The sequence below is a fragment of the Ascaphus truei genome, chromosome 4 (genome assembly GCF_040206685.1).
Source record: "Ascaphus truei isolate aAscTru1 chromosome 4, aAscTru1.hap1, whole genome shotgun sequence".
Lineage (NCBI taxonomy): Eukaryota > Metazoa > Chordata > Amphibia > Anura > Ascaphidae > Ascaphus > Ascaphus truei.
In genome coordinates, this window is record NC_134486.1 from 31202063 (window position 1) to 31225929 (window position 23867).

The 23867-nt window shown below is 47.4% G+C and overlaps 1 protein-coding gene across 3 annotated transcripts in view; it reads right to left on the reverse strand.

The window, feature by feature from the left end:
• The window catches only part of DNAH14 (dynein axonemal heavy chain 14), a 368675-nt gene that overhangs the window by 326585 nt on the left and 18223 nt on the right, over positions 1 to 23867 (reverse strand). For all 3 annotated transcript variants that reach the window (XM_075595506.1, XM_075595507.1, XM_075595505.1), the window contains exons 4-9: positions 22613 to 22773; positions 20503 to 20630; positions 16356 to 16523; positions 14861 to 14967; positions 13760 to 13822; positions 12259 to 12397 (exon numbers count right to left, since the gene is read on the reverse strand). In XM_075595506.1, the coding sequence (XP_075451621.1) occupies positions 12259 to 12397; positions 13760 to 13822; positions 14861 to 14967; positions 16356 to 16523; positions 20503 to 20630; positions 22613 to 22773 (766 nt within the window). The remainder of the gene's footprint in view (positions 1 to 12258; positions 12398 to 13759; positions 13823 to 14860; positions 14968 to 16355; positions 16524 to 20502; positions 20631 to 22612; positions 22774 to 23867) is intronic.

A 23867-nucleotide genomic window follows, 5' to 3' on the forward strand; every position in this document is an offset into this window, starting at 1 on the left:
TTTAATAGATTAACTATGCAACTTGGAGTCTTTGATAAACAGGGTAGTCTTAGTGTGGCCTCAACCTTGGTCGGTCCCCCCCCCTGGTCGGACTCCCCACAGTGGTTCATGAGGGTCCCGAGGCCGGCTCCTCGGGTTCCCTGGCTGGGGCACTGGACGCTGCACTTAGCCCAAGTTTCTGGAGGAACCTTGGCCCTTCCTCCGGGGCTTTCAACTGTATGGGGCGGCCATTACGAACCACCACGAGGCCAAAGGGAAAGGTCCAGCGGTAGCGGACTGCTTTCTCCCTCAGTACCCTCGTGATGGGCCACAGGCCCCTCCGGTGGGCCAAGGTGGTGGGTGATAGATCCTGAAACACCGCGATCCTGGCGCCTTCAAATTCTATGAAGGGTGTATTCCTGGACCGCTGCAGCACCTCTTCCCTGGTTCGGTAATGGTGTAGGCGCACTATGATGTCTCTTGGTAGCTCAGTAGGTTGTGGCCTAGAGCGAAGTGCCCGATGGCACCGGTCCATATGTAACTTGTCTTTTGGGGATTCCGGGCAGATATGTTCTAGCCATCTCCCCACGAATTCTTCACAGTCCCCTATACTTTCAGGGATCCCTCGGAGGCGCACATTATTGCGGCAGTCCCTATTTTCGGCGTCCTCTTGCCGATCGCGGAGTTCATTTATCTGGGTTTGTAGGTCCGCTGTTTTTTTGGTGCTTTTTTGGATCGCCTTGGCATTCGCACCTCCAGCTCCTGAGTCCGGGTCCCTAGGCCTCCCACCTCTTTGGCCAGGGCTCGTATCTCTGCCTGCAGTATGTCCTTTAAATCAGTGTATAGCCTCTCTACAGTATATCACATCGTCTGACAGGTAAGAGCCCCTGGTCGCTCGGTTCTCTATTCCCCTCCGTTTCGGAGCCCGTTCGGGAGGCGGGGGCCATTGCTGCGGCCGCTCTGCGGGATCTCCCCTCTCCGAAGTACTCGGGGAGACCCTTCTTGCCGGGGGTCTTTGATGTTTTTTTGGACATCCTGGGGTTAGTATTTAGCGTTTGGTATGTTTTCCGCCTGTTTTAATGATTTTAGTTGTTTTTTGAGCTTATAAATGTCAGAACGGGGCACGGAGCTACTGAGTTATGCTGCCATGCTGTCTGACCTCGCGCATGTACAGTATGTATGTAGAGGGGGCAGCAGTCTGTTTTGTTGGTGTGTGTGACTGCAGTGTGTTTTGTGGGTGTAGAGGAGGGGGGCTGCACAGTGTGTAGAGGGTACTGCAGAATGTGTTTGTGTATATAGGGGGGTTGCAGAGTGTGTGTTTGTGTGTGTATAGAGGCGGGACTGCAGTGTGTGTGTGTGTATAGAGGGGGCTGTTTTTTAATAAACTTGCATTAAAAAAGCATAAGAATGTAGACAATCATGCTGATAAAAATCAATATGACTACAAAAATTAATATTTTTTATGAAAAATGTAAAAAAAATAAGTCTACACTTAGCCTATAATAGTAATAATCCCATCAGAACAGGGCATTACTGGCCAATAATGCCCTGGCTGGGTTAAAGTCCCTCGGCTTCGCCACGGGCCTTCAACTCTTCCAGCCAGGGCATTATTGGCCAGTAATGCCCTGTTCTTCGGGGATTGTTACTTAAACAATAACAGATTCCTCTCAAAAGAGGTCTTTGAAGCATGGAAGATGAGAACTCACGTGTATTGGTGGCATCAGAACACACCTCTTAAATTCTAATATTCATATCTCAAAGTTGCATGGTTTTTATCCTCAAAGCCCCTGCATTAAAAACTTAATAAGCCCACCTTCTGGGGCGTGTCCTAAACTCTTCCTCATCAATCTCCAATGACGCCTTTAAGGCTTGGGGAGAGGAGAGACTCCTGAGGAAGCTGCTTGACAGAGAAACGCATTGAGTGTGCTCAAGCCCCATCGGAGACCCAGGGAGGAAGTTCTGTGCAGAGGAATGGCGTCATCCGGGTTGCCTGGCAATCGAGGCCGGATCCGGAAGCGACGTCACTAGGGGATGCAGCCCCGTTGTGTCTGGTGAGATCACGACTCACATCGCATATGGGAGATGCCGTCGTACACCTACATGCTTGATTTTATGTGTTTGATGCAAGCGTCGATTTTGGAGGTACATCCTCTGTTCTAAAAATATTCATATTCTTCAGTACCATCTGCACTATTATCTTTCTTTCCATTTTTGGGTCACCGGAACGAGCATTTATATGTTCACATACACCTGCCACAGATTTGGACACGATTTAATTACTGATGGTTTTGTGGGTATAACATTCGGAGATACGTCTGATATACCCACTGTTCCTACAATACTGCCCTATGTTGTTCTCTTTTTCCGTCTCTATGGTACATATCCCCCGCTCCCCTGCTGTGTGGAATCAAGAAACATACAGTGTAATATAGGCAGACAGTTTCATAAAATAACAGTGTGAAAAAAGGAATCCTAAATATTACCCCATAACAATAACAGATTCCTTCCAAAAGAGATCTTTTGAGCATGGAAGATGAAATTCACGTGTATTGGTGAACACACATCTTAAACTCTAATATTCATATCTCAAATGCATGGTTTTTATCCTCAAAGCCCCTGCATTAAAAACTGAATACGACCACTTTCTGGGGCGTGTCCTGAACTCCCCCTCATCAATCTCCAGTGACGCCTTTATTGCTTGGGGAGAGGAAACAGCTTTTCTTTTGAATTAAAAAATGCCTGATTATGAAACATGTCCCATATCTTTCTTTCTATAACACTTAAAACAATGCCACCAGGAGACTTCCGGTGACGTCACAGCCGATGGTCTGCTAGTGGGAGAGCTCCCGGCACCCTCACCAATCTATACACTAGAATAAGCTGATTCTACATCCCAAACCCCCCGAAAATTGACCCCACACCAGGAATAAGCACCGGAGAGATGGCAGGGAAACCGCAGAGAAAAAACCAATGCCCCGTCACCAAGTTCTTCCCTCCGGCGCAACGCCAGGTTGAGATCAGCCCCGAGGAGCAAGATGGCGCCGGAGAAGATCCAGAGCACGAGGCGCGCAGCGGCCGACACAGCCCGACTGACTCGGACCCCCCCGTCCTAAATAAAGACTTTTTTGATGCTCTAATTACTAAAATGAGGAGGGGAGTACAGGAAGACACGGAAAAGGCCCTCCAAACCATCCGGGCAGAGGTGGAAGCGCTGACGGAGCGGACGGAAGATCTGGAGGTGAAGATGGAGGGAATCTCAAACGAACAGGCTGAGACCCACGAGGAAGTACTGAGATGCGGAGAGGCGATCCGACACATACAAGACAAACTAGAAGACATGGAGAACAGGGAGCGGAGGCAGAACATCCGCCTCAAAAATATACCTGAATCCATCACCCATGAAGAACTCCAACCATACCTCCGCAGACTCTTCCTGCAGCTCGTCCCTGATCTCTCAGAACATGACCTACACACAGATCGCGCCCACAGAGCCCTGGCCCAGAAATCAGCGGACCCAAACCGTCACAGAGATGTGGTGCTGAGAATGCACGCATACTCTGCTAAAGACCGCATCATGTCAGCGGCTAGAGAAGTGAGGACTGTGACTATGGATGGAGTGCAAATTCAACTCTATAACGATCTCTCCCAATTAACAATAAATAAAAGAAACGCACTGCGCCCACTCACCTCCTACCTCAGGGACCAAGGGGTAAAGTACCGCTGGGGATTCCCCTTCAAACTAGTGGTTCTGCGCAATGGCCGCCACCACACAGTAACAACCCCTGAAGACGCCAAGAACTTCCTGAAAGCGTTAGGAATCCCTCTCCCACCGCAGAAGAGCAACCGCCCCAGCACTGAGGAGACGCCGGAGACGACCCTCCAAGAAGCCCCCCGCACATCGGAAAGATTGGCGAGCCAACGCCTCCGGTGAACCCCGATGAGCCAGCCAGTTGTGAGGCCCAAGGAAACCACACGCGGCCCCTGCAGTCATCCCACGCAGTCGCAGAGGCCCTAAAGACCACAGTATACACCCAGCATAAGAATCCGCAATAAACAAAATATTCCCCTGGCCCCGAGTCCCCCTAGACTACATCCCACGAAATTACCTTCCCCTTCCCTCCCCCCCCAATTCCCCACCCCCCCCTCCTATTCCCCCCCCCAACCCTACCCCCCCCCTCCCCTTGCCATTACCTCCCCATATTCCTCCCCCCCTCCCCCCCCCCCTAACCCTCCCCTCCTCCCCCCCCCCACACACGTTAAATGCCCACTTACCTTCACCGCCCCCACCTGAGACCGAGGGGAACCGGGACCCCGCTCGGGGTGTCTCGGGCAGCAACGAGAGGAATCGGCAACCAAGCTGCTCCTCTCCGGGCGCGGTCCTATCGAGTCACTCACGTGCTCCGGAGCTGCACCATCAGAGACACAGACACCAGAGCCGCGGACCTGCTGCTGCTCTCCCCCATAAGCATGCCCGGTTAGCGCTCCCGATGGACAAGAGATGCCCAAGATCCCCAACCTAAAGAGCCCACACACCAGGACATCAGGCCCAGAGACCCCACATACGGACTCAGCACCCCGTGATCCGCCCCCGGGAGCAACCTCCACCCCCCCCCTCCCTTCCCGCAAGTGGCAGGTTGTATGAACAAAAATCCTCCCCCCCCCCCTCTCCCCTCTCCCATCCTTATGGCAAAGATGTTGTACCCCGATATCCCCCAAAGAAAGCCCCACTTCTCCAGCCTACCGCGCTCCCCCCGAACTACCCCCCCACCCCTCCCCCCTTGCTGTCAATCCAAAAATTACATATGTCCAAGGCCTTGAATCAACTGAGCACCCCTACCGGGGCTCACCCCCAGAGTCATAGGGCCCCCCAATTGAACCCGCAAGTGTATGCCCCCCCCCCCTGAATCCCCCTGCCCCCCCCCTCAATCCCCACCCCTCTCCACCCCATACATTCCCCCCCCCCCGCCACCTCCCCCTACCCCTCCCCCCCCCCCGGATCTGAGCCGGTGTGGCACTGGATACTTCAGCGCACTTCACAACAGCTGACACACTATAAAAGCCTCAGCTATTCACCTCCAAACACCCCCCCAGACCAAAACTAAGCCCCCCTCAGAGGCAAGTCCCAAACACTCGAATAAGCCAGATGTCCCCCCTCCTCCCCCCCCCCCATTTTTTCTCTTCCTACCCTCCCCTCCACTAGTCAAAGTAAACACCAAGTTAAACTGCCCCCCAAAAGATCTCCCCGCCCCCCTCCCTGCCGCGGACAGCTTTCCCCCCCCCCCTCCCTGACCTGCCCCCCCCCCCCACAAGATCAGAGATCCGGACTATGTTTACCCAATGTGTATAGATATATGCCAATGTATAAATAACTATTGATGTTCTAATTTAAAATGGTGCTATGTAAGGGATCTCTCGCTCTAAGAACGTGATTCCGTCTGAGTGCAATGTTTAAATTCCTTACTGAACTCTGGTATACCATGTGCTCCCCCTCCCCCCCTCCCCTGCCCCAGTATGCCCCTCTCCCCCCCCCCCCCAGAGAAGAAACGATCTATGTTATGCTAAACTGTAGTGCTATATACCAATGTTTGAACGCATCCCAATGAGCAGTTGATACCAGCAAAACACAAGGGAAACCTAGGCTTATGATGAGAACTCCCCCCGAGAACAAGGTTTTAACCCCCTGCTAACTATGTGTATACTATATGCTAGCCCCCCCCTTGTCCCCTCCAGGGGAGCCTACACTGTTATAAACCAATGTTTAAAGGTGTTCCATTGTTGCAATTTGACAATAGCAGAATACAAGGGAAGCCTCAGCCATAGACTGGGACTCCCCCCGAGAGCAAGGTTTAACCTATATGCTACCTATGTGTACTCCGCACGCCCCCCCCCCTCCCGCCCCCACCCTATTCCCAGATACCCCCCTCCCCCCCCCTACCTCACCAGATGCCCCCCCCCCCCCCTATCCCCGCCCCCCCCTATCCCCTCCCCCCCCCTATCCCCTCCCCCCCCTACTCCCCCCCCCATCCCCCCCCCCTATCCCCTCCCCCCCCCCATCCCCTCCCCCCCCCATCCCCTCCCCCCCCTATTCCCCCCCTATCCCCTCCCCCCCCCTATCCCCTCCCCCCCCCATCCCCTCCCCCCCATTCCCCCCCCCATCCCCTCCCCCCCCCATCCCCTCCCCCCCCTATCCCCTCCCCCCCCATCCCCTCCCCCTCTCCCTCACCCCCCACCCCTCCCCCCCTCCCCCCCCTCTCCCCCCCTATCCCCTCCCCCCTATCCCCTCCCCCCCTCTCCCTCACCCCCCCCCTCCCCCCCCCTCCCCCCCTCCGACCCCCCTCTCCCCCCCCCACCCCTCCCCCCCTCCCTCCCCCCCCTCCCCCCCCCCCCCCACCCCTACCCCCCCCCCACCCTCCCTCCCCCCACCCCTCCCCCCCAACCCCCCCCCCCTCTCCCCCCCTCCCTCACCCCCCCCCTCGCCCCCCCCCATCCACACACCCCCACCCCTCCCCCCTCCCCAACACCCCCCGTCCCCCCCCTCCCCTCCCCCCCCCTCCACCCTCCCCCCCCTTCCTCCCTCCTCCCCCCCCCACCCCCCCCCCCCGGAACTCACAAAGAACACACAGACAAGGACTTAACATAAGGGAAGAAAACAATGTTTACTAAAGATGTAAAAGATTATCTATGGCCCAAACCAAAGGAGAGTAAGGCCTCCATAAGCCAGAGGTGCCCTTCCTTACTAGGGACCCCCCCCCCCCATAAGCAATGGGGTGGGGGTGCTGGACCCTTCTTTCTGGCTACGGTCCGTGAGTGACGCCCCGAAAGTTCTCCCAGGGGTTTTTTTTTTTACACCCCATCCCCTTGACATCAAAATGTCAAGAGGAACCTTTTTCGGGCTCCAAGACAGCCCATTCTCTTTCTTGTCCTCCTGTGTCCTCCCCCCCCCCCACCTCTCCCCCACCACCCCACCCTCCCCCCGTCGACCTCCACCCAATATCCCTTGTGGGACCACTAAGGACTACCCCCCACATACCCAACCCGACGCACGAACCAACCCTGACATGGGAATAATTCAGGGACAGGGGCTTATCCCCGAGACCCCCCCTCCACACTGATGGCGTCGATCAAAATTATTTCCCTGAATGTCAAAGGCCTTAATTCGGTTCGCAAACGCAAACTAGCCCTTCAAGAATTTAAAAAAACTAAAGGGGATATAATTTGTATCCAAGAAACCCATTATAACAATGTAGACCCGCCAAACACATTTAAACACGTGTACCCCCAAGCGTTTTTCGCTTCCTCCCCCAGCAAGAAAAGAGGGGTGGCCGTCCTGATTAAAAACAACATACCATTTGCCCTGACGACGGTAACTAAAGACCCCGAGGGACGGTACATACTCCTCCAAGGTACGCTCTCAGGCTCCCCCTTAGCCATCCTAAATATTTACGCCCCAAACGCCAACCAAACCCAATTCCTACAGAACCTCCTTAGCACCCTCGACCAACCGACGCTCTCTTCCCTTCTCCTAGTCGGAGACGTAAATATGGTACTTAACCCAGCCCATGACAGATCAGGCCAAACTACTGCCCCATACTCCATCCAACTACAGACAAAAGCCCAAAAATTCCAAGATATCCTCGGGGAGTACTCTCTGACAGATATTTGGCGAGCCCAGCACGTGGGTCAGCGAGACTACTCTTTCTACTCAACCCCCCATCAGTCTTACTCGAGGATCGACTATTTTCTGGGCACCAATAATGTACTCCAGGCATCCTCCCACTCCGAAATAGGCCCAATAACGTGGTCTAACCATGCCCCTATCGTACTCACCCTCTCTCTGCCTTTCGTCAAGTCCTTAACATATAATTGGAAACTCGACGACTCGCTTCTCAACGATCCACTAGTAGTCAAAACAGTGAAACAAAAACTGATCACCTTCTTCCAAATAAACAAAGGTTCAGTGCCCTCAGCAGCAACTCTGTGGGAGGCCCACAAAGCCACCATCAGAGGGGAACTTATATCAATAGCCTCCTACAAGAGGAAACTTAAACAGAGAGCCCAGAAGGAACTCACGGATAAAATCCTAGCGCTAGAGCGCTCACACAAACAATCCTTATCAAAAAAGGTGTTCAGAACACTCGAGAAAGCGAGATCCGACCTAAAAGTGCTGCAACTTGACGAGGTGGAGGGAGCCCTGAAATGGACCAAACAGCGGTTCTACGATAGGGGCAACAAAGCGGACAAACTTCTGGCCTCCAAATTAAGAGGCTTGAAGACAAAGACCCAGATCTCAAAGATCAGGACTAAAAGCGGCCTAGTCTCCTATAACGAGAAGGACATTGCGAATGAGTTCGCAGAATTCTACACAGATCTTTACAATCTCCACCCAACTAGCATGCCAAAAGATACCGCCAAAAATACATCCGACTATCTAACCAAATGCAACCTCCCATCCCTCACTCAGGAAGAACTCGAGTTCTTAAACAAGAAAATAACTCTAGAGGAACTAAAAAAAGCGATATCCTCACTTAAATTAGCTAAAACACCCGGACCCGACGGATTTTCCAACGGGTACTATAAAAAATTTGTAGGCCCCCTGTCCCCCCACCTCCTAGAAATGTACAACTCCTTTATGCAAGACCAACAGATCCCAGACACTATGTCGGCAGCCAATCTGGCTATTATACATAAAGAGGGCAGAGACCCCCTTCAATGCGGCAGCTACCGCCCAATATCCCTCTTAAACTCTGACCTCAAACTTTTCAGCAAAATCCTAACAAACAGGCTGAATCCTATTCTCCCAAGGCTAATTCATATAGATCAGGTGGGATTTGTGTCAGGAAGACAGGCCTCTGACAACACCCGCAAAATTATTGATATTATAGACCACGTGCACCTCAAACAATCCCAGGCCCTGATACTAAGTCTCGACGCAGAGAAGGCCTTTGACCGCATCAGATGGTCCTATCTAGACCAAACGATGCGCCAATTCGGCTTCTCCGGACCATTTCTTGCCGGCGTCCGGGCCCTCTATACTAATCCAACAGCCCTACTAAAACTCCCAGGAGGCCGCTCCAACCCAATAAAAATACAAAACGGCACCAGACAAGGCTGCCCCCTCTCCCCTTTACTCTTCGCCCTATCCATAGAGCCCCTGGCCGCCCGAATTCGAACTGAACCCACTATTAAAGGTATCCCAATCAGAGACAGGGAATACAAAATATCCCTGTTCGCCGATGACATAATTCTCACTCTGTCAGACCCCCTCACCTCCCTCCCTAACTTAGAAAAACTCCTTGACGAATTTGGCCAACTATCAGACTATAAAGTCAATACTGACAAGTCAGAGGCGCTTAGCATCTCCCTCCCGAACCCCGTATGGTCAGCCCTACAACAGAAATTTAAATATAAATGGAACACCTCCCACATCAAATACCTCGGAATCAAAATAGCAAGTTCATATAACTCGCTGTATCAAATTAACTACCCCCCCCTCTTCCGCCAGATCTTAAAAGATCTTGAGACCTGGCTATCCCACCAGATCTCCTGGTTCGGAAGGATAGTATCCACCAAAATGAACATCCTACCCCGCTTGCTCTACTTCTTTCAGACCCTCCCCGTCCCTGTCCCACTAGCAGAACTGAGGAATATTCAGGCCCATATCTTAAGATTTATATGGCAACAACGTAGAGCCAGGGTCCCACGATCGGTCCTATTAGCCTCGAGGTCGAGAGGGGGCCTGGGGGCCCCGGACATACTCCGATACTACCTTTCGGCCCAACTGAGGCAGGCGGTAGTATGGAACAGTTCCCCCGCCACCAATTGCTGGCTGGAGATCGAGACACACCACGCTTTCCCGAACCCCCTCCCGACCCTACTGTGGTCCCCAGCTCTCAAAAACAGGAAATCGCTGAGACTTGGTCTCGGGGCAATGAGATGCACGAGGTCGACATGGTTAAAAACCAAAGGGAAATATGGCCTAGCTTCAACCCCCTCTCAACTGACCCCCTTATTCGGGAACCCGGACTTCCCACCCGGATGCGCCCGATCCCAATTCAGCCAATTTCAAGGCTTAAACATCAGAGTGGTTGCGGATTTGCTGGAAAAAGACGAGGCCATGTCCCTCCCGGAATTAAGAACCACATTCACGTCCCCCAACTTGCCCATTTTCCAATACCTCCAGATCCGACATTTCCTAAGAACCCAGTCCCCTACGCTCAAGTTCCCGCCGCGTTCTAGATTCGAGACCCTCTGCCTCAAAGGCGAATACCAAAAGGGCCTCATATCAGAGATTTATAAAACGCTCGAAGCATCTCAGCCCCCCCCTAACCACCTATATATGCAGAAATGGAATGAAGACCTAAACACCAACTTGGACCTTGAGGATTGGGAGGATATTTGGGAAGCAGCCACCAAAACCTCAATTTGTTCCGTCACAAAAGAAAACATCTATAAAATATTATTCCACTGGTACCTGACCCCGAGTAGACTGAGCCAAATCTACCCAGGCACTTCAGACGAATGCTGGAGAGGTTGTGGTCAAAGGGGGGACATGCCCCATATTTGGTGGACATGTCCGGAGATCCAAAGATTCTGGTCCCGGATCCAGGGCCTCCTGACCGAGACCCTGGATATAGAAATACCCCTGGACCCGCTGACCTACGTGCTGGGAAAACCAATTGACGACCTCCCTGCCCCAGCGGCCAGACTCGCGGCAGCAATACTGACAGCTGCGAGATGCTGTGTCGCGGCGGCATGGAAGAAAATTAAAGCCCCCTCCAGAAGAACTGTGATTACAAGAATAGACGGAATTATGAGCATGGAAAAACTGACGGCAATGTTAAAGCAAAAAACCCCACAATTTTACTCTACCTGGGAACCCTGGATAGGACTATCAACCCCCACATAAACCCCTCAGCTACTCCTCCCCCCCCCCCTCCTACGGCCGACGAACCCTAACCCCCTCCCCCCTCTCTTCCCGAAGTCGTTCCCAACTATCCACCTTTCCTTCGTCTCCCCCTCTCTTTTTCACTATTGAAAGAAGGAAAAAGGGTTTATTGTGTGTCATTTACCTCTTCTATGCCATGTACATGCACTGCGCCGTATTTACAAGTTGGCCTGTGAGCCAGTGTCGGTATTATGTACCCCTGCGATGTATGACACCAATAAAGGAAAAATATTTACAAAAAAAAAAAACAATGCCACCATCACTGTTCCATTGGTATGATTAAAGTACATGTGTGGACACCATTTTTGCCAACGTAATTTATACTTGGTATGAAAAAACATATAGCTGATCCCCTTACAATCGTGGATTGTTTATCATCATTTACATTTGTCTGATCGCAAATGTTAAAATGATATATTTGTTTTCTTTAGGGTCATATCGGACCCACAATATTTTATATTTAGTAAACTTACACAGACATATGGAATGTCTTCCTGGTGGTCACACCTCCTGGCATTCTCCAGACTCAGGAGGAATGTCTTTTAAGGTACATGAAAATGAATTTTGCTTATTTCCCCTGTCAAAAAGAGTTGTGAATCTAGGTTGTCATCACCCCAAGATACCAGACTAAGATTACCCTTAGATAACCCCACTTTTAGACAAACACAGAAAACCAGGGTGGGGTTAGGCTACATCGCTCAAATGAAGCAGTTCATCGGTGGTATGCGCAAATGACATGAAGCAAGATAGCAACATGAGTTTGATAATGATTCAGATTGCCTGCCAGGTTTCTCCTTAGTGATTCTAGCTGTGCTTAGTCTCTAACCACACCTCCAAACAATTGTTAAAGAAAAAAAATGCTTATGCCCTTGGCGCAATGTTATTTCATGCATTATTCTCCAATAACGGGGTTAATAACGCCTGCTACGTCTATACAGAGGCACGAGCAATGTACTAAACTCAATGGGCATACAGATGTAACCAATCTTACTATTCCCACAGATACCAAGAATACAGAGGCATGTCTCAATAGTTTCTATAGGATTCAGTGGTAATGTTGCAGCAGAATGCCTGGACATGCCTGGTATGTGCCTCAAACAGAAGGAAAGATATTCTAGCTACACCTGTATGTATCAAGGCAAAAGTGCTGCAATTTTGGGCCAAATAGTTAGCTCCATACAATATTGATTCATATTAATTCCAATGGGATTTTTTCTTTGAAAACACATAGTTTGTACCATTGTTACCTTTATACATGGGCCAATATATAGCCAATATATAGCACTAGTAACATTAGTAATCAATTGATATGCTCTTCTGTATTGCAGTCTTACCTTCACGAACACAATAGCCGCATCTCCACATCCAATATCTTGATTAGTACTCGCTGCATCCTCACTGACAGATAGGAGATGAAGCAGACACCCTAGAAACAGCTCATCAGCAAAAAAAAGCTGCTGGAGCAGGATTGCTCTGTAAAAAGGAATCACAGTAGAACTAAACATCGTATACATGACTCATGTAAGTACAAGCATGACATTTCTATAAACATCACCATAAATGTAAACCGTAATGGGGTTTATTCACAATTGTTAATGGCCATTGACTTGAAAGTCCAGTAGATGCATAGGTAAATGCAAGATTGTAAATATTTTTTTTTTTTTAAATGACAGTAATTTTCTCTCTCTTTTTTTTTTAATACTTGGAAATACGTAAGATAGAAATTATTTCCAACCCAGTAAGTAACTAATGACAAAACAAACCAAGGCTTTTGTAAATAGGCTAAGATTATATACATACATATACAGTTTACATCAGTTCAAATATCACAGTATCTCTATCTGACACACAAATGTACTTTTCTACCCCTGACCTTACACCTGATGTACAGACCCAAAGTTTGAATGTCTCTGCGATATCATCCTGAATGACCCTCCTCCGACTTAACACTTAACATGGAAAAAACAGAGCTCCTCATACCTTCCACATTACTGTTGGAAGTTCTGTCATACCACCCAGTAGCGCAAGCATGCTGCCTATGGGTCACACTCGACGCCTCTCTCACATTCTCCTCTCACATTCAAAACGTATCTAAAACCTGTTGCTTTTTCCTCCGCAATATTACAAAGATATGCCATTTCCTCTATTGCGCGACTGCTAAAACCCAGGCGCTCATTCTCTCCTGTCTCTATTATTGTAACCTCTGTTGTCTGGTCTGCCTGCCTCTCACCTGTCTCCCCTACAATCTATCCTAATATCTATCTATAAATGTATTATAATGTAACAATGTCACTATACCTCACTTGAAAAAAACCATAAGGTCGAAACGTTGTGTTTCTGTTTGGCTTAAAAAAATTAGATCATTTTATAATGTAACAAGCCATTTTTGTTTCTATGGCAACCATTTACAAAGTCACAGATACTGTGTCAATACTCCTCGGCAGCCATTTAGTTAACCCCTGAGCCGAATCTTCGCCGATCCATTACAGGAGAATCGATCAATTGGCAACAAAGCTAATTACTTATCATTGGGTGCATTGTATTGATGCGCATATTAAAGGGAAAAACGCAGCTTGGACTGCTGCTTTAAAGGCCCTGCTACACAGTAATTGTGAACAGTAATACTCATAAACTAAAGAACACGAGAAACGGCACATTTATACTCTCACAATCAAATGGCGACCGAGACGCATAAAGTCCCAGAATATATACTATATAGTAAAACATAGACCACGAACTCAAGTGAAAGGGGTGGGACAGGGGAAGGGGGACCCTCGCTACTGCTATATTGAATACAAAGTAATGGTGCTACAATCAGGGGTAGTAAAAACATACTTGATGTTATTTGTTTTAGATCGACGAACGTTGATTTTCCAGACTGTAAAAGCCTTCCAAAGTCTGAGAGGAAGAAGAAATAGTTATTAGAGACGTGGGAACTCCACCAGTTAGAGAGATACCTGGTAAACACAACTTTCTCACTGCAAGGATGGCGTTACAATTTTGAACAGACAGCTGCATTGTGTGATTGTGGCAGATCATTCCTCATACTTTTATTTCTGCGGGAATTAGAACACTTAAATTCTTGTGAACGACCTGTTCTACACAATTCAATATAATATTCAGGTTATTGCAACATATAAGGGAAAAAAGAGCAATGTTGTACAATGTGTCACCACTTGATTAGATATATCTTTTAAACATTGTCTAGATTATATATAATCTGCAGTCTGATTTACAAACCACACGAATATATATCTTGGATCAGTCTGGCCTCTAAGGGGAGATTTAGGTGGTGGCAATCTAACTCCTGCTGTTTTATAGCGTATAAAGCTCTATGGGACACCTCAAAGGCTTATAAAAATCCTTGAATATCATAACAAAATGTGAATCTCTCATTCCAAAAAAAAATTGCTTTTATGGGAGAAAATTAACCTTATGAAGCAAAAAAGTACAACTACTGATAAAATGAGATTAACCTCACCAGTAAAGGATTGCACAGAATATTGCAAAAATGACTGAAAATAGTAGTTTGATCAGACGGTTAATACATATAACCCAAGGAAATAGAGCTTTATTATGCTGCACTAATAGGGAGAAGCCTTATTACAAATAAGGCATTGTATGAAAAGCCTCCTATTACATACATAGCTGATGTTCTGGTCTACCACCCCCATATTGGAGGAATTGTGATGTACAATAGAACAAACAGCATATCAGTATGCTATCAAGTCCGCAGAGCAACTAATATGTAGATATTTTAAAATGAGAAATATTATTCTACTCTCCTAGTGATAATTAGAGCTAAGCTAATTGGTTAATACGTTAAAAAAGAGGAATCTGGAAAACTTGGCATGGTGCAACCACCATTGGTTTATGGGAAAACACCATGCAAACCTTTGCAACTGAGGGGTTAGTTAACTTTTATAGTCATCTTACCTGAACTGTGTAAATACTTTTAAATCCTTGATTGAATAGTAAGAAGCCCTGTCATTCAACCACTCAGTAATAGGCACACTGTCCATTTTCTCTGACACCTTAGAGATCTAGGTAATGAGACAACATTCAGCAAAATTGTGGAAATAAAACTATTATTTATCTGGATTATAATGAGTATTAATCTGATTGTGCAAAGACAGAAACAGTCAATTCTGCACTCCTCACACACTCCTTCACTATTCCCACTGAACTTCATAGGCCTGTTACGGTTCTTCTCCACACGCACCTCCCACTGTCATCCACAATGTGTGAGACAAGGGATTACAGCGAGCGAATCCTCTACTTAACCATAATATAGCACACTGCTCATGGGTGCTGTATTTGACATCAATTTCTGCAATATTATAGGATATAACATAGCTACAGTACTTTCATCCACTGACCCGAGCTAGCCAAGCTGCTTTCTATAAAGTCGCAAACAAATATTAGACAATTGGTACAATGAAAGGAGGTAGATAACTTATAGATATTACATTTTAGTCAATAGGCCACAGTTATACGATATCACATTGGGTGGACGTGGGTTGATTGACTTAAGAATCGCAGTTAAGGTAAACTAGAGCAAGTCATTATAATGCAGCATTAAACATGAGCATCTCTGATTATAGCACAATTCCTATTCTCAATTACGAGACAATAGGGCATATGTATTTGGGGGAAAAGTGCTGAACGTCTGGGGCAAAAAAATTGGTCCAGATATACAGTATCAAAAAAAAAATCCTAATTGGACGCACAGTTATTTCTCCCCAGAATTCCACACTTTTGCCTTGATACATACAGTATGGATCATAGAGTGCTGCTCTGTCACAGGATATGGTGCATAACAATCCCTATAATCTAAAACTATCCTACAGTTTGTGACCACCTTTGTTTTTGTTTTGTTTTTGCTCTGCCGCCTATTACAAAAATCCATTATCATAACTACAAGCAACAAGAACTAAGAATGTTAATGTTTGTCTACTGTACTAAGAAACAAAGAAGAATTGGTTCTTGCACCACATGCCATCAGAGAGCCTTGTATTTGAGAAAATAATAATACGTTGCTTCTTCGTTTACAACAAATACAAGTTAGTAGTGAAAATTATCATTCTGCGGGAGAACGAATCTCCGTTATTATTAATGTTACTAATAATTCCTTATAGTTAAGCAGATCGTGTATTTTTTATTTATTTTTTGATCCGTGAACCTCCAGAAAGGTGAAAAATATTAAAATGTATGTCTGGCTTTCCGCCATTGCCTAATGAAACATAGCACTTATAAAATGTTTTCTTAATAAGGTGTGATTCAGAGAACAAGTCATCTGCAACAAGAGAATGTCACAATCGCGCCAGGAAAACAGTATTCATGCATTACAAAAAGATAGAAATTAGTTTGCGATTTGTTTTTCACGCATTGGATATGATAATTAAGAAGAACGTTTGATACAGTATTTTACCTTAGAGACATGTGAAGCGCTAACCGTCCAGTACACATCACAATGCATAGCTGTGGCTGCAGGAACTACTTGAAGATCATAGAGATCATACTGAGCCATAGGATTATCCCGACATCTAAGTAGACAGTAAACAAAGTCCCCTCTGTCCACTTTCATGGGAGCTTCTTCCTGAAAAAGGCAAAACATATACAGTAAATATATATATACACACACACACATTATATATATATATATATATATATATATATATATATATATATATATATATATATATATATATATATATACACAAACATGCATATACCATTAAATAAACCTTAAATATAAAATTATTAATACACTGATTACTCAAAAAAATAAACACTTTTTTGGCCATACAACATAAACAAAGATGTTGCAAAAAATTGTAGTAATGTATTTAAATGTATTAATCTCCCCAAGTGTATTTTGATCCCAATGTAGAGGGTCCCACGGAGCAGAATGGTGATATCTTATCACTGGGAAGTCCCCAATGCAAGATGTATCGATTGTACAAGAAAATAAAAATGGCTGCCATGCATGTCATTCCTGATGTGGCCATGTATGAGCCACCTTTCCTAGATACAGATGTGTGGTGAATTTTGGACATTTGTGGTTTTGTGAAACAATTGCAAAGATCTGAAACTCTGCTAAAACCTGCCAACCACAAATGTCATTGTTAGAGTACTGTGATCCCTTCACACAAAAATCTCCCCATGTGTTTGTATGTGAAAGTTTTCAGAAATCGCTGAAGTTTTGCGAGTTTTACACATAACAATTAGACGTATGCTGTAAGAACAGCCTTTTCCCGAACATATTGACATTTTGCTAGTTACTTACGGCAGGGGTTCTCAACTCCAGTCCTTAAGACCCCCAACAGGTCAGGTTTTCAGGATATGCCTGCCTCAGCACAGGTACTCAGTCAGTGGCTAAGTCGAAGAGCCTGCTTCAGCATAGATGGCTCAGTGCTGAAGCAGGCTCTTCGACTGAGTCACCTGTGCTGAAGCAGGGATATCCTGAAATCTGAACTGTTGGGGTGTCTTGAGGACTGGAGTTGAGAACCCCTGACTTAAGGAACCTTTTGCATAGTAAACTAGAACAGCTTCAAACATCTCTAGTCATATGGACATTCTCTTCCATGATTGACTATCTTGACAGCCTCTACCTCGTTGTATTTCTCTGAACAAGAGAGCTTCCGGTGATAAGACTGCAGGTACGAGTATTCTAACACTGCTTTGAAAAATCTGGGGCATTCTCCCAGTAATGCTGCAACATTTCTCTGACATTTCTGCAGAAAGACTAATGGCCCACCGGATTAACACAGCAGGGATCCCTGGTCAGTTTGAATGGGACTGCCAGGGACCCCCGCTGTGTTAATCCGATGGGCCATTAGTCTGTCTGCAGAAATGTCACAGAAAGGTTGCAGCATTACTGGGAGATTGCCCCAGATTTTCCAAGGCAAGTGTTAGAATACTTGTGGCTGCACCTGTACATTTAAAAAAAAAAAAAATATATATATATATATCTTATACTATATTAGTGAAAGCACTGTATGTTTGCCTGCCTGCATGCATGCATGCATGCCTGCCTGGATGTCCGGTGTCCCTAGGGGAAATCTCATTGGTCCCTTGGCCCGCCCGCCCCCGCACACCTCTCATTGGCCTGAGGCGGAGTGACGGGCCAAAGGACACACAGGGACACACACACACAGGGACACACACACACAGGGACACACACACACAGGGACACACACACACAGGGACACACACACAGGGACACAAACACACACACACAGGGACACACACACACACAGGGACACAGGGACACACACACACAGTGACAGACACACACACACACACACACACACACACACACACACACACACACACACACACACGTGTGTAGGGGGGGTGTTACCTACATTAGCGGAGCTCACAGTGTTAGCAGCACCCGCGCGCACCTCCTCCTCTCCCCGTGTCTCCCGCGCTTTCACCCCGCCCCCCCCTCCCCCGGCGCCGCTACAGTCAGCGGGACACACACACTATTATTACCCCTTCAGCGCCCCCCCCCCACCCAGTGTCAGCGGCCATGCGAGACCCCCCTCTATATCTCCCACCTCTCCCCCCCCCCACACATATACATGCCCCCCCCTCCCCGGCGCTACAACTCACCCCTCCCCGGCGGGGGAACAGCCAGTGGCCAGGCAGGCTGCCTCGCGGCGCCGAGTACCCAAGATGGCGGCGCCCGGGACACAGCGGGGGAGCGGCCACAACACGCTGCCTCCCGCCTCAGATCCACGTGGGACCTGCCGGATGGGTGAGTGAGCGGCCTTCACCCCCCTTCACCTCTCCTCCACCCCCCTTCACCTCCCCTCCACCCCCCCTCCCCTCCAGTGTCAGTGTCTCCCCGATACCCCCCCCCCGGCGCCGCTACAGTCAGCGGGGGAGCGAGTGAGCGCCCGGGACACAGCGGGAGAGCGGCCACAACACGCTGCCTCCCGCCTCAGATCCACGTGGGACCTGCCGGACGGGTGAGTGAGCGGCCTTCACCTCCCCTCACCCACCCCTCACCCCCGATCACCTCCCCTCACCTCCCCTCACTCCACTTCTCCCTTCCACCCCCCTTCACCTCCCCATTTATCTCCCCCCCCTCCACACCTCCCCTCCACCCCCCCCCATCACCCCCCTTCCCCCCCCCTCCGCTCCCCTTTCCACCCCCCCCTCCGCTCCTCTTCCCCCCCCCTCCACCTCTTTTTCCCCTTTCCCCTCCCACCCCCTCCCACACTTCCACCCCCTCCTCTAACCCTTCCCCCCCCCTCCTCTAACCCTTCCCCCCCCCTCCTCTAACCCTTCCCCCCCCTCCTCTAACCCTTCCCCCCCCCTCCTCTAACCCTTCCCCCCCCCATCTCTAACCCTTCCCCCCCCTCCTCTAACCCTTCCCCCCCCCTCCTCTAACCCTTCCCCCCCCCTCCTCTAACCCTTCCCCCCCCCTCCTCTAACCCTTCCCCCCCCCTCCTCTAACCCTTCCCCCCCCCTCCTCTAACCCTTCCCCCCCCCTCCTCTAACCCTTCCCCCCCCCTCCTCTAACCCTTCCCCCCCCCTCCTCTAACCCTTCCCCCCCCCTCCTCTAACCCTTCCCCCCCCCTCCTCTAACCCTTCCCCCTCCTCCACCCCTTGCCCCCCTCCTCCACCCCTTGCCCCCCTCCTCCACCCCTTGCCCCCCATCTCCACCCCTTGCCCCCCATCTCCACCCCTTGCCCCCCTCCTCCACCCCTTGCCCCCCTCCTCCACCCCTTGCCCCCCTCCTCCACCCCTTGCCCCCCTCCACCACCCCCCCCTTCCCGCCGCCCTTCGCCTTCATGCCCGCCTTACCGCCTCCCAACCCCCGCCTCTGCCTTTCACCCGCCCTTACTCCGGCCGCCTCTGCCTTTCACCCACCGCCTCACAGCCGCTGCACGCACTCAACAGACACCCGCCACACTCGACACATACCTGCCGCCACACACACCTGCTGCCTCCCGCCCCTACGCACCGACATCACTGACCCACCGCCTCACACCCTAGCAGGACCCCCACTCACAGACAGCACTCACAACCCACGCGCCAGCCGCCGCCTCACACCCTTGCAGGACCCCCACTCACAGACAGCACTCACAACCCACGCGCCACCCGCCGCCTCACACCCTAGCAGGACCCCCACTCACAGACAGCACTCACAACCCACGCACCACCCGCCGCCTCACACCCTAGCAGGACCCCCACTCGCAGACAGCACTCACAACCCACGCGCCACCCGCCGCTTCACACCCTAGCAGGACACACGACTCAGATTTTTACATCACTTATGGCACCAAAATATACATTGTACTGTGATGTGGTTACAATAAACCATTTTTATACAACATCGTATTACATTTTCTTCCATCTTTCTTTTCAATATTATTATCCAACCTTTACAACAAACAGTCACCTTTTGTTCCACGATTTATAAATAATACTACCTATTACGCATTTACATCCCGGGCAACGCCGGGTCTCTCAGCTAGTATATTATACAAAATAGGTGGGCCACTTATGCATTGTTTAGTTTTATAATTCAAATTACAATCCCATAATAAAATAAAATGTACCTGTATTAGGTTTTGATATTTTTTAGCCACAGTGCTTTTAGATTCTGGTTTATTCTTGAATAATTCTGTTTTCCAGCCCAGTTTAGTCCTCAGTTTCAAAATGTGTGATATAATATTGTCATCCGGCTCTAAACCAAGATGGAAACACATTAAAGGTCAAGGACAGCTTCATGCATGCAGTATATCATTCTGTATTAAAGCAACTACTTCTGTGTGAATCTTCATTGGTGGATCACTGAGCGTTATATATATATATATATATATATATATATATTCTCTCCAATAAAGAATATCACTTGTGAGCACATTCACATGCTTTAGTCTGCAACCCTGCCTTTCACCATTATCACCTAGCATACACTGCTTCCACTGCAGCAAGGGATTCTGGGAAATGACATGCAAATGAGCACACAATGTGTAACCTTTTGCCTGAAATCCATTTTACATGGAACCCTTATAAGCAAATGCTGTACTGTTCACACAACTTTTAAGCACAGCATGGGATTAGATGCAGCTAGTCAAACTACTCACATGCAGCTGTTTCGACCTTTTGGGTCTCATCAGTGTGAGGTTGGTTGTACTGGCTTTGCAATTTTCAAGCTGGGTAGGTTTAATAGAATATATATTCATATATGCAGCCTTTTATTACCTTTATTGAAAACTAATTACCTAAGCTGCCAATCGATTAGTTCTCCCGTGATTGATCAGCAAAGATCCAGCTTCCCAGGGTTCACTAAATGGCTGCCTTTCATTTTCAATCACTCATTCAGTCAGTGTAACTCAGCAGCTACAACGTATTCACATTCTACTAAAGTAACATTATCTATGGTTACTGTTTGCAGCTCAAACTGCTGGGAATATTGGCAACAAATGATCACAAACAGAAAGTCGTGCAAAAATCTTGCACTGCAGTGGAGGTGTGCTAAAACCTGCTATACAAATCAAAGGATGCTCAGTGTATTAAAATGGCATCAAGAGTTGAATTACAAATAAATATATAGTATTATCTAATACTACAGAACTAAATATATAGTATTATCTAATACTACAGAACTGATTTATTTAAAAGAAAAACATGTAGGAAAATTCATTTATTGCTCCTTTAATAACTGCATGTTGTATATAATTTTGTATATATTAAATGAAGACTTTCTATAGAGAACTACAACAGACCTTTTATACAAGCAATTCTAAATTCAATCTATCACGTTATGCGCCATGTAAATCATCTTGTGATTTTGAGCATGGCTACGGAGGAGGATAGAGAAGGGTTACCAGATGAACATATTATTTCCAGGTGGCCACTACATACATACATACATACAATAGGCTAGGTAAGAATGGGCAACCTGGAATAGGTGATAATACATAATATTAAGATTGTTGAACATATTAATATGTTTACCATATACAAATCAAAGTGGCCAGCTAATCATGGTCAATCAACGAATAGCTGGCCACTTGGGCTGATGAGGGGCTTTTTGTTTTTTATTTGTAAGGTTTTTATGTTGTATGTTAACCCCTTTGGTGCTTGAAGGCCTTTCTTTGCAAAGCATTGGTAGCCTCAGGAATCTATAGGATGAAATCATTCTCTGCCATAGGGATTTGTAACAAATACTATGACATAACCCTAAGGTAACACCATGTGATATCTCCTCTGCCACCCCCCCCCCCCCCAAACTATTGTATCACTAGTGCAGATAGCGCTGAATTCAATGAGTTATCACTCATTCAGTGAGTTAATACATTTTTCATGTATGTAAATGAGTTGTATGTGGCAACACATTTTTGAATAGACGTTCATCCCAAATAATATTGGCGAGATTCAATTTTTTAATAATGCCAAATGTTACTGCATTGACCTTTAGTGAATTTAGTCCCATGTTGCTTGTTGTGAAATCAATCTCCCGTATTGTAATCAGAATGGACAATATTTTGTCATATTGTGAAAAGATGGTTTGATTTGTGATAACATCTAAACAGAGTCCCATCGCCATTACTAATGTTTTTCTTTCCACTGATAAGCCAAAAAATGACAGACGTTGTTTGTTTCTTTGTAAATCTTGTGTATAATTATCCTTAAATCCCTCTCCCATGTTCTTATGCTCACCATGTTCATGAGACCTTTCAATCTCAAGATGTGCAGACCGTGTGGACAGAGTCTCTTCAGTCTTATCCATCACCGCAAAGTGCAGCTCACTGGATCTCTTCCGCCTGGTTCCTGACTGTGACCCTGGTTTCATCTCCCCCGGGCTTACCTCTTTGTGTTTGCTAGACAGAGTGAATAAAATGGTAAAAATAAAACCCTCCTTCCCGTTATCACGATAAATGTCCCAAGTGGTATCCCTCTCGTTATATATCCTTACCTTTGAATGTACAGTATGAATGTACCTACAATGTATTTTCCCGCCACCTGTTCCAACACTCCCCTTCCCCCTTTTACTTTCTGTACCCTTCCTCTCCCCCTCCCTCCATGAATAAAAACAATCAAATACAAAAAAAAAAAAAATCTAGACCAGCATGGAAGACAAAATGTGTCTCCAAAACATCATAAACCCCAAACTCCGGGGATTTTCTTCTTTATCATGAAGCTGCTTTATATTATGAAGTGCAATTCCTTTTAAACTGGTACCCTCTTAGTGAATGTAGTCAAAGTTAGATCCTAACCAGTTATAACAATGCATATTTCTATTTGAACAAAAACATCAAAAAGGAAATGATCAGTTTGAATGATTTTAAGGTCTACTAGCAAAATACCACTGCTATACACGTAGCAAGAAGATGGAAGTTAATGTCCTGTAACATAGGTACTGTAGGTATCTTCATAAACATCTCTTATTTTAAGCTACATTTTTTTTCTGAAGCAATTCATGGCTTTCAGCTGAAAATGTTCCCTCTCTGCCTCAGCCCTTTCCCAAGCTGCATTTACGGTAAAAGGTTAATACAATCAGCTGGGGAATGAAAGGAGGGGTTTATACGATTAAATGCAAGAAGCAGGTACAGTACAGACCAGCAAATTAAGTATTGCAAAAGATTTTGTCCCATTTTAAGAAAACCAACATACGCATAGTTATTGTTCACCTAACGGAACTGGCAGTTCCAAATAACTTTGGTTAAAGAAAGCCATGTACATAATAAAAACAACCATATATACTGTACATATGGTTTTATTTAAAATTCATCACAGCTAGTTAGGACTTCTGTGCTAGTCAGGTGAACATTGCCTTCAGTAGAAGCGGCCATTGTCAAAGAAGGAGGCAAGCACATGTGAATGTGGGATTGTCTCCCATTATTATTCCCCCCTGCCCGCTGATACATCTACCCCCGCTAGCTGGCACATCTCCCCCTTGCTGGTACATCTCCCC